Source organism: Arvicola amphibius, chromosome 15 (genome assembly GCF_903992535.2).
Source record: "Arvicola amphibius chromosome 15, mArvAmp1.2, whole genome shotgun sequence".
NCBI classification, from domain to species: domain Eukaryota; kingdom Metazoa; phylum Chordata; class Mammalia; order Rodentia; family Cricetidae; genus Arvicola; species Arvicola amphibius.
The window spans coordinates 24,941,269-24,954,998 of NC_052061.1; the positions used below are offsets into that span (position 1 = coordinate 24,941,269).

The 13,730-nt window shown below is 49.4% G+C and overlaps 1 protein-coding gene across 4 annotated transcripts in view; it reads right to left on the minus strand.

The window, feature by feature from the left end:
- Positions 1 to 1,596: 1,596 nt before the first annotated feature.
- Positions 1,597 to 13,730, minus strand: part of Tom1 (target of myb1 membrane trafficking protein) — a 35,700-nt gene continuing 23,566 nt past the window's right edge. For all 4 annotated transcript variants that reach the window (XM_038312693.2, XM_038312697.2, XM_038312695.2 and 1 more), the window contains 8 exons: positions 13,298 to 13,431; positions 12,323 to 12,356; positions 11,704 to 11,797; positions 9,965 to 10,085; positions 7,494 to 7,569; positions 4,217 to 4,276; positions 2,542 to 2,581; positions 1,597 to 2,448 (listed from right to left, as the gene is read on the minus strand). In XM_038312693.2, the coding sequence (XP_038168621.1) occupies positions 2,294 to 2,448; positions 2,542 to 2,581; positions 4,217 to 4,276; positions 7,494 to 7,569; positions 9,965 to 10,085; positions 11,704 to 11,797; positions 12,323 to 12,356; positions 13,298 to 13,431 (714 nt within the window). In that variant the 3' untranslated portion in view covers positions 1,597 to 2,293. The remainder of the gene's footprint in view (positions 2,449 to 2,541; positions 2,582 to 4,216; positions 4,277 to 7,493; positions 7,570 to 9,964; positions 10,086 to 11,703; positions 11,798 to 12,322; positions 12,357 to 13,297; positions 13,432 to 13,730) is intronic.

Sequence of the window (13,730 nt, forward strand, 5' to 3'; positions counted from 1 at the left end):
ACTGGGAAGCAACACTGCAGGCTGCACTGAGGAACCAGAACAGCTGTGTGTCAAGCCATGCTGCTGCCAACTGACCACCCTGGTTTCCTGCCAGCATACCCTCTCCTAGCTGTCTGTATGGTCGCCAGAGAGAGAACCTGTAGTCTTGCCCAGTCTTGGTGGAAATCTGGGGGTTGATAGATTCCCACTTCACAGTTAGTGCAGTGGCCCCTTTATCTCAGATCTAATCCTTACTGTCCCTTCCCTTTATTTACAAGTCCCCAGGCAGGAACATTTGTCACATTCCCATATGTATTCCTCACACTGAAAACCATGTCTGCCCTACAACCAGCACTTACGACAATATCGAACCCTGATAACACACAAGATGGTAGTAGTGGAGGGCTGGAGAGATGGCTCAGAGGTTAAGAGCATTGACTGACTGTTTTTCCAGAGGTCCTGAGTTCAATTCCCAGCAACCACATGGGGACTCACAGCCATCTATAACGAGATCTGGTGCCCTCTTCTGGCTTGGAGGCAGAATGTTGTATACATAATAAATAAACCTTTTTTTTTTTTTTTTTTTTTTAAAAAAAAAAAAAGAGCTGAACAAGATGGTAGTAGTGACTACTGGTAGGGCCCTAGGCTTCTGGAGTGGTCTGTGGAAACTTCCCCGGGTTTTCTAGTTTAGACAGGAAAGCAGCAGCCTTGGCTTTGATCATTCCAAAGTCAGCTTCCCTAAAGGGGTTCAGATATGGAGAGAATGAAGGAAGCAGGCAGAGAAGTAGACTGGGGTCCCTTTCCTCCATGACTTAATTAAGTTACCAATCAAACAAGGCCCTTCTTATCTACTTGTAAAGGGTGGTAATACCATGGATGTTGTTGGACCAGGCCAGAGGTAGATGGGCTTGGCCTGGACATGTACTCAGCCCTTCCCATGCTTAAAGATAGAACAGTCAGGGGCCATGCATGCTATCCCTAATCTGGTTCCTTCATGCAATTGTCCCTAGAGAGCTGGGTCAGGTCTCAAAATGCAGGTACCACACCCTGTGTGCTGACTACTTCAAGCCTTCTGCTCTCTTGCTGCTAAGGGTTGGGTTAGCAGGTACCCACAGCTCAGAACAAGGCCTCTTGAGGGTATGTTGAACCAGGGAAGGTCTGGATGCTTATACCTGATGTGTATGGCTTAGTGCTGTGTGCCAAAGTGGCCATGAGTTCTAGTCACCAGCATGCAGACAATGCAAAGTACCTGGGCCATGGCCGGCACCAGTGTCCTCCCTGTGGCCTGCTACCCCAACATGCTAACACTGTCTACCAATACTAGGCTTCTTCTCTTGACCAATGTGCCACTGTCATAGGATGGGCAGAAGCATGGGGGTAGTAGTGTGTGAAAGAACCCAAAGAGGCTGATGCTGTCCTGTGCAGAGCAGATGGAGGCTGGATTTGTGTGGTGAAACAGGGGTTGTATCTGTGAGTATGGCTGTGCACTCCACCCTGCTGTGCCGTGAGTGTGGTCTCCAGACCACACTACATCTATAGATGCCCACCTCTCAGATGGCTCAAAGTAGGCCCTGCTCATCAAAATGCTTCCTGCCAGAAGCAGATCACGCCAGCAGGTGGCTTTCTACTTTTATTTGAGGACACAAAAGGCACCTCTTCCTGTCTGTACCTGAGGACCAACCAACAGATGAGCCTCAGGTGGGTGGAGCCCTGCTGGAGGAACAGAGCAAAGATGGGGGAAAGGCAGTGGAGGAACTGGGGGGCTCTGGATACCCAGAATCCCCAAGGTCGCATCTTGACACCTGGACTGGTGAGGTCTTGCCTCACTGGGTGCAGTTTCGTACCTGGACAGTGGGTAGCTCAGCAAGGGCCACCACAGTCCACCCCAACAGGCAGTCAAGGCCTTCTTCAGGCCCTGCTCTGCTGGTACAGGGATGGGAGAGGCTGTAGTAACACCTCCTCTATCACCTAGACTGGAAGTGTGGATTCTGGAGGGCTCCCATGAGCTTCCTTGGGGAAGGAGCCAGGGGGATTTCATGGAAGCAGTCTCACACCAGGACAATCAGGTCAGCTTGTCTGGGGCTCCAGGTCTCAGCAAAGTCAGAGTGGGCAGGAGGATGGAGGAGGCATGACTAGTCAGGATCCCAGTGGAGGGCTGACCTGTTCCCCCAGTTCATTCCACTGCTGCCCAGGCTCCAGGAGGAAAGAAGGGGGGGTAACACCCCCAAGCAGCCTTAACACCAAGGGAAGGAGGGAGGGGCCCCAGTGGGTATGAGAGTGCCAGGCCTGGGCTGCAGGGTGCCAGGCCCTACATTCATAAGGCAAATAGCATGTCATCATCCTTCTCCTGGGTCTTCCTTCGAGGAGCTATGCCAGGAGAAGGTCCCGGAGGTCCCTCAGCTGAAGGGCTGGCCAGGTTGGGCAGTCGATCGGCAGCCTTGGCCCGTTCTTCCAGGAATTTGTCAAATTCTAGTGAGAAAGAGTAGGCTTGTAGGCTAGAACTGGGGAGGGACAGGGCTATTAGTTTCAGGGGAAGAGTAGGTAAATAGGGTGGTCTGTTACCTTCACTGGTGACACCAGAGGGATCCTCAGAACTGTTACCCTGAGAATGCAGACGGAAAGATACAGAGGTTAGTACTGCTGGGAGCATGTATAACCTGCCACACAGTGGGCAAAGGACCAGCCTCGGTGTTGTACTTAAGTTAACACCAGCCTTGGTGTCAGGACCTGAGCATCAGGGCTCTAGGTGTCCTAATTTCAATGAACCATGACTTTATTCTCCTTTGAAACAGGGAGGCTGGGTTTTAGCAGCTGAACGCTCACACTATTCCTACAGATGACCTGAGTTCACTTCTTAGCACACATATAACAGCCTATAACACCAGGTTCAGGGGAACCAATGACCTCTTTTGACTTCTGCAGGCACTGCACTCACATGAATACACACACACACACACACACACACACACACACACACACACACACACTTAAAACATAAAATTAGGGCTGGAGAGATAGCCCAGTGGTTAAGAGCACTTTTTGCTATTGTAGAAGACCCAGATTTTGTTCCCAGCACCCAAATGGCAGCTCACAATCAATTGTAACTCTAGTTCCACGGATCTGATGCCCTCTTTGACCTGTTCAGGTACCAGGTATGCATGTAATGCATATACATACGTATATTAAGGTAAAACATTCATACATATAAAAATAAATAAATCTTAAAAAATTAAATCTTTTTATGTTAAGAAACAGGAAAAATGGCTATGTGTAGTGGCACATGTCTTTAAACCCAGCACTTGGGAGGTGGAGGCAGGAGGATCTCTGAGAGTTCAAGGCCAGCCTGGTCTACAGAGCTAGTTCCAGGATAGCCAGTACTACATAGAGAGACCCTGTATCAAAACAAAAACAAAAACAAATGAAGGAAAAAGAAAGAAAGAAGAACCTGCAGCCGAGGCTAAGCTGGTGGATACTGGAAGCTAAACACAGATAGTCAAGCCCTGGTGTGGTACCCAGCAGCACATTCCTTTCCTCCAGGATCCAGAGACAGGGTCTGTCTAGCTCCATGGATGGAAGGTCAGCCCCCACTGGGGCTGTTTGAGCTAAAGCTGTGCCCATGTCTGCTGGAGGTGAGCTACAGCCCATTAACCACCTGAACATGCGGGGCATGGGGTGCAATGAGGCTTCTGCTCAGTGAGCAGGGCCTGAATCTTGCCTAGTCCTTGATCTGATTTGGTTAGAATCAAAGTCTTGCTGCTTATGGGCAGCGGCCCTTGGAAGGGAAGTGCCCAAGCTGTCACTGGGTCGTTAGTGTCCACAGAAGTGGTGGTGGAAGCTGGGGGAAAACCTTGTTGCCAACTCAGGACTTGTGCCTTCTGGTCCCTTTATAAAGTGGTAGCCAGGAGCTGGGTCCCTTGTAGTTATCAGCCTTTTTGATATGAAATGGGGTGAGAATGATGCCTCCCTCTGAGTGGATTTAGGTCTCTAGGGGCTACTGTAGGTACACAGCTTAGTATCCCTCTTGGTCTATAACCAATGCCATCTCCTGAATGATGGCTGAGACACACAGCGACACACTGAGGTGTGATCTGGGACAGGGAGGCTGTTGCCTGGGAGAGGATGGTGGCTAACCAGATGAAGATATTAATACTTACCTCTCTTTACTAGTCATTCACCAGGCCCCTCTATAAGACAAATGGATCTTTGCTTGGTAGGCAAGAGGGGAACCCCAACTTACCACATCTGTGGACAGCCACTGTTCAATGTCCTCCATGATGCGGGCCTGGGTGGCGGGGATCTGGAAGGAAGGTAGGAGTGAGGCAAGGAGGAGCAGTAGTCTGGGTGCTGAGAAGGAAGCTGAATAGTCCTTGGAATTCACTTCCCCACCTGGATCTGAGTTTCCTCCATCTCCTGCTGGGGTATATATCCTAGAATTACCTGTTCCAGCTATTTAAGACCACTCTGCAGTGGTGCCAGGCTGTGGGTTAAGGAGTACAGATGCAGAAGAGTAAGGAGGGACTGTGCTCCCAACAGCCGGAGTAGGCAAAAGGCAAATAGAAGAGAATGCATGTCTGGTCCCGACAATGGGAAGTGTGGGGAGGTATTCCAACTGGAGACAGGTTTTATGCCATGATCCAGGACAAAGACAACCCTGATCACAAGTGTTCAGAGCACTGCCAGGGAGGCCCAGTCAGTTAATGGGAGAAGCAGAAACAGTAGGATCCAAGAGGAAGGAGGCGCTGAGTGCTTCAGAAAGGCCAGGCTCGTGGTCTCAGCTTTCTAGATGGGCACAATTGACTCTGGGCCCAACACATGATGGCTCCTAAAGGGAACAGGGGCTGGGGTCTTCCACTGTTAATAGTTTCCACAGTGTCTATCTGGTTGGAGGTCACGAGCACAGCATGGTCTGTTATGGCCCCTGGAGTGACTCCTGGCATCTTACACAATGTTCTGGTACTTGTCTTCCTGACAACATGACCACCATTCAGAGTGCTGTCAGGAGGAGGTAAGGCAGGCAGAGAGCCCATACAGAGAAAGGCTGGAAACTCCAAGTTCCCATTTGGCTGCTTTTGGACAGAGGAGAGTTAGAGTTTCTGATCAAACCAGTTTAGGGGCCAAGCTTATCACCTAGTGCAGGGAAGAGGCGGGGGCAACTTTCCAGCAGCAGGTGCTCTTGGCAGGCCAGGCCTGCCCAGCTAAGTGTTGCCCTTTGACTGTTAGAGGAAGGAGTAGTTAAATTGGAGCCTTAGCCCTCCTCTCTTGGGGCTGCCTAGGGTCATGCTCACTAGTACCAATTCTGTGGCCTGACAATTCATGTAGGTTCTTTACACGATCACCTCTCAACCCAGGCAAAAAGCCTCACCATGGTGGTGGGCAGTAGCATTAAGTTCAGGGCCAGTGGCGGGCTGGTAGCCACTTCCATCTAGATGTTCATGTGTACACATGTGACTGTGTGTGTAGGTGTGTGCATACACTGGTATGGCAGCAGAGAGACAAGGGATAAAGGAAGCTACACAGTGTGTCTCACTAATGGGAGAACCACGATGGTAGGAACCCAGAACTTCCAGACTGGGTTAATGTGAAGAACAAATAAAAAACAGTAACTCCTTGCCATTCCCACTGAATTCCAAAGGTTGGCGTGCACACTCTAAACTGAAGCCAGATTAGGACTGGCCAAGGGCTTCTGAGGGGCATCCAAGTTTCAGAAAAATTGCTTTTCCCACCGCTTTCATAGTGACCAACAGTAAACAGGAAGCCTTCTAGGCCCCAGAACAGGTAAGGGGTGGAGGGACTCTGGTCCATTATTCACTGACCTCCCTGTCCACTCTACACAGACCAGTGTAGGCCTAGGCCACTGCTGCATCTCAGGAAGAGAAGGAAGAGGATCTGGCCCTTTGTGCAACAATGTACACCACACAAGTTGTGAGTTCTGCTGAGTCTTGGACAAAGGCACTGCCTACCGCTTCAGTTTGGACTTCAGTCTTGAATCACATCCAGGTAGTCAGTGAATTATGTGGCCTTGACTGACTGCCTGGGAGTGGGTGCTGGCTTGGTCTTCAAAACAGAAAGCTGCCCAAGTAAAGAGGAGAGGGCATAAATGAATGTCATGCTTCTCAGTGAGTGGGGCTGTTCATGTATTTCTTACTGTGGGCTACAGCAAGGTGCTGTGGGAGTCTGGAAATACAACACTGGTCATGCCTGTGGTGGTTGGTTGTCCTGGAAGATGCCCCCATTTCTGGGTGGCAGCAGGAGTGGACTATGTGCTGATTCCTACGAGGGGAACGTGAGGGCTTAATATAAGGCCAAGCATATAGAGCATAGGCTCAAGAGGTGATGGCTCAAAAGCATGGATAGGCACTGAGGCCCAGTGCAGGTGTGCTCTGTTCTACCCAGCTGTGGCCCTTAGACTCCATTAAGCCTGCCTGCCTCAGTGTTCTGTGCCTCTTCTACTCTGACTTGAAATGGACCCCAAGCAAGGAGCTAGGAGGCACAGGAGTGCAGATGGAGAGTTCCTGGGAGTCACCAGATCTGCTCCATCTGAGCAGGACCTCCTAATGGAGCTCTGGTTTCCTTCTGGAGTTGAGTGAGGTCCCTCCTGTGCCCAAGACTTTCAAATGGCTTTTTATCTCACAATGTCCACGGTCCTACCCATCCCTTAGACCTCTTTTTCCACTTCTCAGGCCCACTTGGCCTCAGAGTCCACCTGCCACACTCCTCCTTTGTGACCTCCTGGCCCTCCCCTACCTCCTAAGTGGGGTGTGCTGTTTATCGCTACCCCACCCTCCCAGTGACTTGGCTCACTATAGATTATACTTGGAAATCTTGTCACTGGGAAGGGTGGCCACAGAATTCTCAGTCTGGGCATGTGGCTTCCACTCAACACACAGCCAAGAAATTAACTGAACTTAAAAGAGTACCTGGGAGCCTGGGTGGTGCTAGTGCACACCTTTAATCTCAGCACTTGGGAGGCAGAGGCAGGTGGATCACTGTGAGTTCCAGGACAGGCTCCAAAGCTACAAAGAGAAATCCTGTCTCAAACAAACAAACAAACAAACAAACAAACAAAAAATGAGTGCCTGGGAATTGTGCCTCTTGTTCTAGGGACTCCATTTTATTCCCCTCTGCCCATGCTCCTGTTAGTGACAGGATGCTGTTTTCTCACAGGCTGCTCTGAACAACTACTGCTGTTAAAAGTTCCAGGGAAAGAAGATGAAACAGGGATAGTGGGTTGATTGCCTGATGACCCAAGTTGGTAGGGATGAAGTAGGATGTGAACTAGGACCACACTGGACACGAGTTCCTGAGGCAGGATTGTGTTTGAATCCTTGCTGGGTGAGTGCCTCCTTGGCTCTCAACTGGGGAAAACAAAACAAAACAAAACAAACAAACAAAAAAAAAAAAACTGAGAGCCAAATGGGAAAGGGCTGTGCCAATCCAGTGCTGAGCTCGTAGTGGGCCCATAGTCCCTTCCTTTTGGAAGGCTATGGGTAGAACAGGACTTTTTTTGTACTTACTGCTCCAGTGTTTTGCTGCCGGGCATCCAGGGCCCCAGCCAGGCCATCTGTGGTTTGGGGGGCTTCATATTTGACCCTGAAATACAGAGCAGCATGATATCAGATGCTACCTGACCACACTGGGGCTGACAGGCAAGCCTCAGGTCATAGGATGGCCTGACCTGAGGCTCCTCTTCAAGCCTGGGAAGAAGGGGCTCCGTTTTCTGCTATTGGGGTTATGCTCAGATATGTGCCCCATAATGATGTGCATCAGCCAAGAATGAGAATCTAGGGATGGCATGTGACCAAACACCAGGAACAAAATCACACATGGCTATGACCACACTGGGCCAAGTTGAGGGACTAGGAAATAGATTCTGACTCAATGTCTATGGAGAATTTTTTTCTTTTCTTTTTTCTTTTTTGTTTTTTTGAGACAGGGTTTCTCTATAGCTTTGGGGCCTTTGGAGCCTGTCCTAGAACTACCTCCATCTACCAGGCTGACTTTGAGTTCACAGAGATCTGTCTGTCTCTGCCTCCTGAGTGCTGGAATTAAAGGTGTGTGGGACCACTGCCTGGTGAGAATTTTCATAGGTTCATTTTTGAGCAGTTCCCATCTGAATTTCATCAACTTAGTTCTGTTTAAGGGTCTAATTGAATGGAGGCATCCCTTCTACTGTCAAAATGAGTGTGACTATCTGACATTGGCTTGCCATCAGGAAGGCTCCCTACCTCTCTGATGAATGTGTTACAGATCTTCTACATGTCCCCAAAGGGAGGTCAGCCAGGCAGGCAGGTGGAAGGCTAGGGCTGGGAGGGATGGGGTTGGCACCTGGCTGCTGGGACATGAGGACAGGGAAGGAGTATGTTGTGTGGTGTGTCTGAAGTACAGCCCCAGGGGAGTAAGAGGTCACCCTGGAGTGGGAGAAAGGTCAGGACAGCAAGGAAACTATTTGGGAGAAAAGGTCATCCAGGTGACCACATGAGAGGATCTATCACAGCATGAAGGTGGGCTAGCCAGTCAAGAGAACAAAGAGAACCTCATAGCTAGGGCCCAGTTCTGTGTCTGTGGGTACATTCTATAGGGTGGGGACCAAGCACAGTGAGGGGTACAGGTAAAACAAAGGCCTAAGAGGGTACAGAATGGCTATGCTAGTCAATGGGAGCTGCAGAGATGCAAATCTGCTAGGAAATGCTTCCCCTGCCCCTGTTGTCCTCATGCCAACATGAGGTCCTCTAAGTATCTGCTCCCTTTCTCATATGTGTGCCCAGTGAAGGGCCAGAGCTCAGCTTTCTCACCTTGCCTCAAGCCTTTGCACGTGCTGTTTCTAGAACCTAAACCACTTCCTAAACCCCTGTCTGGCCTTGAGTCCTCTGAGAGCTACCTGCCCCATCAGTCAAGCACGGTACCACACAATGGCCATGCACCCTACTACATAAAGACTCTGCCCCACAGGGCAGGCTGCATTTGTGCCTTCCCTGTGGAGGGATGATGGTGCAACAGTGCATTCCAGCCATGCTGGCAAACCAATTCAGCACCAGGCACTCTCCAGTGTGCTCAGTCGTTTTTGTACACTTGAGTCTACGTGGACAGGCCACACTCTTGAGTGCATGTCCCACGAGACTCATTAGCTTTCATCTGCATAGCAGCTTCTGCAGCATCCTTAACTCCATGGCAATAGTAAGCTGCTAGTCCCAGAGCCTCTTGGGCTCGGCATAGTATGGACCTGCTGGCTGCAGACTATTAGATTGTATCTGGATCTGTAGTGTACACAGGGATTCCTCTTTCAAATTTCAAATTTCCTAATGACAGAATAGTCACTAAGGAGCCATATGGGAGCAACTAGGAGGCTTCTAGAACTTTCCTTGGTTGTAAGACCCATAGCTGCCCATAGCTCAGTCAAGGTCGTAAGCAAAGGGATAAGAAAATAGTAGCAAACCTATTTCCTTCAACAAGCCACATGCGGAGAAAGTACAAGATCAGCCAAAGCAGGGAGTGGCCTTTGGAGAACTACTCCATTACAGGCTCTGACTGACGACATGGCTCCTATCGATAGCCATAGGAAAAGACATACCTTCTCTGGGGATGAGGGTGGCTATGGGACAATAGTTAAGACCTGGAAGTCCCTAAGGCTTTGTTAGGTGCCTTCTTTGCCCATGGGGGTTTGGGACTGGCTACACATTACATAACACAGTGGGCCAGCCAGACATAATATTTTGAACAAATGGCCAAAGGCTCCCAACATGGTGCTGTCCTGTGGCTTATGGTCAGCTCTGGTTCTGGTTCTGGTCAGATGCTGACATTTCTTCCCTGCACATCCCTTCCTGTCTGTGGACCACAGTGCTCTCCAGGCCAAGCTGGACTGAATTTAGGGACTGTGTGTCTTTCCTTATGCCTGCCTACTTCCAATCCAGACTCAGAGATCCTGAGTGATGCTCTCTCCAATGGAGAGCCCCATCTGCAGGAGAGCAGGACGGAACAGAAAACTTACCCTTTCCTTTGGTCAGCCAGCGAGCTACCCCGAGTCAGAGCAAACATGTCAAAGTCATCTTCCAGGCGACCTGAGGTCTCCAGAGATTGTAGGCCAGCTCTCACACTGCTGGAGCCAAGGTCTGCAGAGACAGAAAGGCCGGGTAAGATATCCACCTGTTTTTCCCATGTCCCATCAGGGTCTAGGGCTGTCTGCTGGAGGAGCATCAGGGCTTCCTTTCTGTTGAGTATACTCATCTCTAAGGTGGTCACACAATCACCTTCTCCTGGCTGTGGTGAGGATTAGAGAACAGGAAAAACACCTGCTAGAGCAGCAGTTCTCAACCTGTGGGTTACGACGCCTTGGGAGGTTGAATAACACTTTCACAGGGGTTGCGTATCAGATACTTATATTACGATTCATACCAGTAGTAAAATTATAGTTATAAAGTAGCAATGAAATAATTGTATGGTTGGGGATCACCACTGCACTAGTGGAAGAGGCTGGCAGCAGGACAGTGATGAGATCTGACTTTTTACAAGAATAGTGCCAGTTATTCAAAGTGGGAGATGAATGGATTCTTAGGGCTTGGCATGGAGTAGGCAGTCAACATTACACCCAATCTTAAGCAGACCTGGTGGTGCAGGCCTGTAATCCTAGGTCTAGGGGAGGCTGAGGTTAGCCTGGGTTACAAAGCATGTTCTAGGACAGCTCGGGGAACTTTGTGAGGTTGGGATACAGTTCAGTGGTAAAGCATTTGCTTGGCATACTTGAGGCTTTAGGCTTTATCCCCAGCAATGCACTGTATAAAACAAAACACCAAAGGGTGAAAAACCCCAAATAACAACAAAAAGATCAGGATGGTAACTGTTCATATTTATCAAGAGTATAGTCAGGTGCACTCACCTGTAATCTCAGCATTTACAGAACTAAGGCAGGAGGATGGAGAAAGTTTAAGGCCAACCTAGACGGGTTACTAAGCATTTTTAACAACATGGATCAAGCCAGTGGTGGTGCTGCTCACCTTTAATCCCAGCACTTGGGAGGGAGAGGTAGGTGGATCTCTGTGAGTCTGAGACCAGTTTGGTCTACAGAGTGAGTTCTAGGACAGGTAAAGCTACACAGAGAAATATGTCTTGAAAAACAAACAAACAAACAAACAAACAGATCCAAAACCATAAAAATCAAAAAACCTAAAACTATCCACTCTTTTCAAAACATTAAAACACCAAAAGAAATCAATAAATGAGCTGGGAGCATAGCTCAGAGGCCGAATGCTTGTCTAGTGTGTGAAAGGTCCTGGGTTCTACCCCCAAGTACCACCAAAACACAGAGTGCCTTCTGGCTCAGCCCTGCTGGAAGCTTGTTTCTGGCAGTGTCTTGTTCTACCCTCCCAACCTTGAAAAATGAGCCCACTCCTTTAAGTAGGAACTGATTACTGAAGCTGAGCAGCAGACTTTCCCAGTGCCCTCAGGTTGTATAGGTGGGGGTAGGGTGGGGAAGCTATCAGTGCAGAGGTATGGTCAGAGCACAGTGGGATTTATTAGACCCAAGGGGCTTCGGAGCCTTGGTACTACCAAGGCATTCTCACAAATTTTGTCTCAAGTGCTCAACCCTGCAGTAAGATTTGGGTTGGGATCTAAGCAAAGTGAGACCTGGACCAATGCATTGCTGTTGGGAGTACAGGAAGGCACCCCCAGAACTTTGAGGCTACATATGCATTGTAACATACCCTTGGCTGGAGCCCCCAACATACTTACTCATTCCTGCCAGTTGGGATGAGAGGTTGTTGGTGGCTGTGGGGTCAGGACCCATGTCAATCAGGTCGGCAGCTGACTCAGTTTCACTGGAGGTCTGAGAGAAGGGAGATGATCCTTTCTGGATGCAGTGATATGTCTCCAGGCCCCAGCTTCTCTGAATGGGAGTTGGGGAGCTTCTCCCCCTCCACTTGGGCTCTAGTTTGGCTGTACCCCTGGGAGGCTGGGAAGGCCTGAGGTACCAGCTAGTTGTGGCAAAGCCTTATTTCCCTTAAAGGGGCAGTGGTATAAGAAGTCAGAAGAGGGATGGAGAGGTGGCTCAGAGTTTAAGAGCACTGGCTACTCTTCCAGAGGTCCTGAGTTCAACTCCCAGCAACCACATGGTGGCTCACAGCCATCTGTAATGAGATATGGTGCCCTCTTCTGGCCTGAAGGCATATATGCAGACAGAAAACTGTATACATAATAAATAAATCTTAACAAAAAAAGAAGACAGGAGAAACTTCCCTATGAGTCTAAAATGTACCAGTACCCTGTGCAGAGCTTCAGGGAGAGGGTGAGAACTTTCCTCTCACTTCCTATCAATACAGCACAACCTAGTCCCTTAGGAGATGCCTCTTACCTTGGCTGTCTGGCCTGTTCGGAACCGTTCAAACCTACAAGACAGAAAAGACCCCTGTCAAAATGTCAAACTGACACAGTCCCCAGAGGACCCCTACGAGGGTTTGAAACCACAGGTCACTAGCAGGGTGATGAGATACACGGTCCTCCCTAATAGATCCAGTGCATAATTGTGGTTCCCACATCACCACTAGTTGAGCCCCTCTTTTACTTGCTCAAGGGCTGGGAGTTATATTTTCAGTTAGAGAGCCACCCTGTAATTGTCAGCAAGAAACAAGTTGACAAAAACACAGAGGAAAGAAAGAGACACTAGCAAGAAGAGAAATGTGTTGTTTTGTCAACTGACTCAGCTACCTGCTCTACACTAGGGAGGATCTAGCCCTGACCATCAAGGGACTGAGGAGGTGGATGGAGAAGATCCTGTGCATCCTACTGGAGTTGTGGCCTGGTGTAAAGGACATCACTTCTGAATTCATCTTCTGGTCTAGTATAATGTCTCTGGGTACCTACCTGCCTGCCAGCTAAGGTGATGACTTAGTTGAGAAACTAAGTAGCAGTGGTTGGCACTGGAACAGACTGATGAATTAGAGGCCTGATGATAGGGTATCGGGGGTCTACCACACAATGTACCTCAAGATGGCAAGGAGGAGGTCTTGCATTCTACTGGGCTAATAAATAGGAGAAGCTGGCCCATTGTTGCTCTCAGGGGCCCAGCCTCTCTCAACTGACTGCAAATCACACAGCAAGTGGGGAAAGATAGAAAAGAGGCACACAGAGTGAGATGTGGATAGATAATAAACCCTGTTCCCAGGGAAGCAGAGTGCTCTGCCACCTTCTTTCATGACTCCTCACTACCCAAGCATCTCAGTGACGGGCCGGGAGCTAGAGGCATGTGCCCCTGCTGGTGTCTGAAGAAGGCACAGGGAAAATGACTGTGGAGAAGCCAAGGCCAGGGCCCAGGGTGGAATGGGACTACCGTTCATGACGCAGAAACACGTTGTTGAGGTTGTCATTGACCATGAGCAGTTCCTCAGTCAGTTGCTCATTAGAGATGCGTGGAATGAGCTCCAGGACCCGCTGCTGCATGGCACGGCAAGTGCGGTTGAGTTCCTGTGTGGAGAAGTGGGACATTCAGGCCACGTGGCAGGACAAGGCTATCCTTCATGGATAGTACTTCATCTGGGCCTGTTGTGGAGGAAGGGTCTTCAAGGCACCACAAAGTAGGTTTGGGGGCTCTACAACCCTGTTTTCAAGATCACTTCTCAGGGTGCTCAATTGTAATTACATTATTTAATTGGGAGATGGGGGTCTTACTATGCTGCCTAGGCTGATCTGGAGCTCTTGGCTTCAAGTGATCCACAGTTTCTGGAGTAGCTGGGACTGTTAGGGTTCACGCTAACATTTAAAGT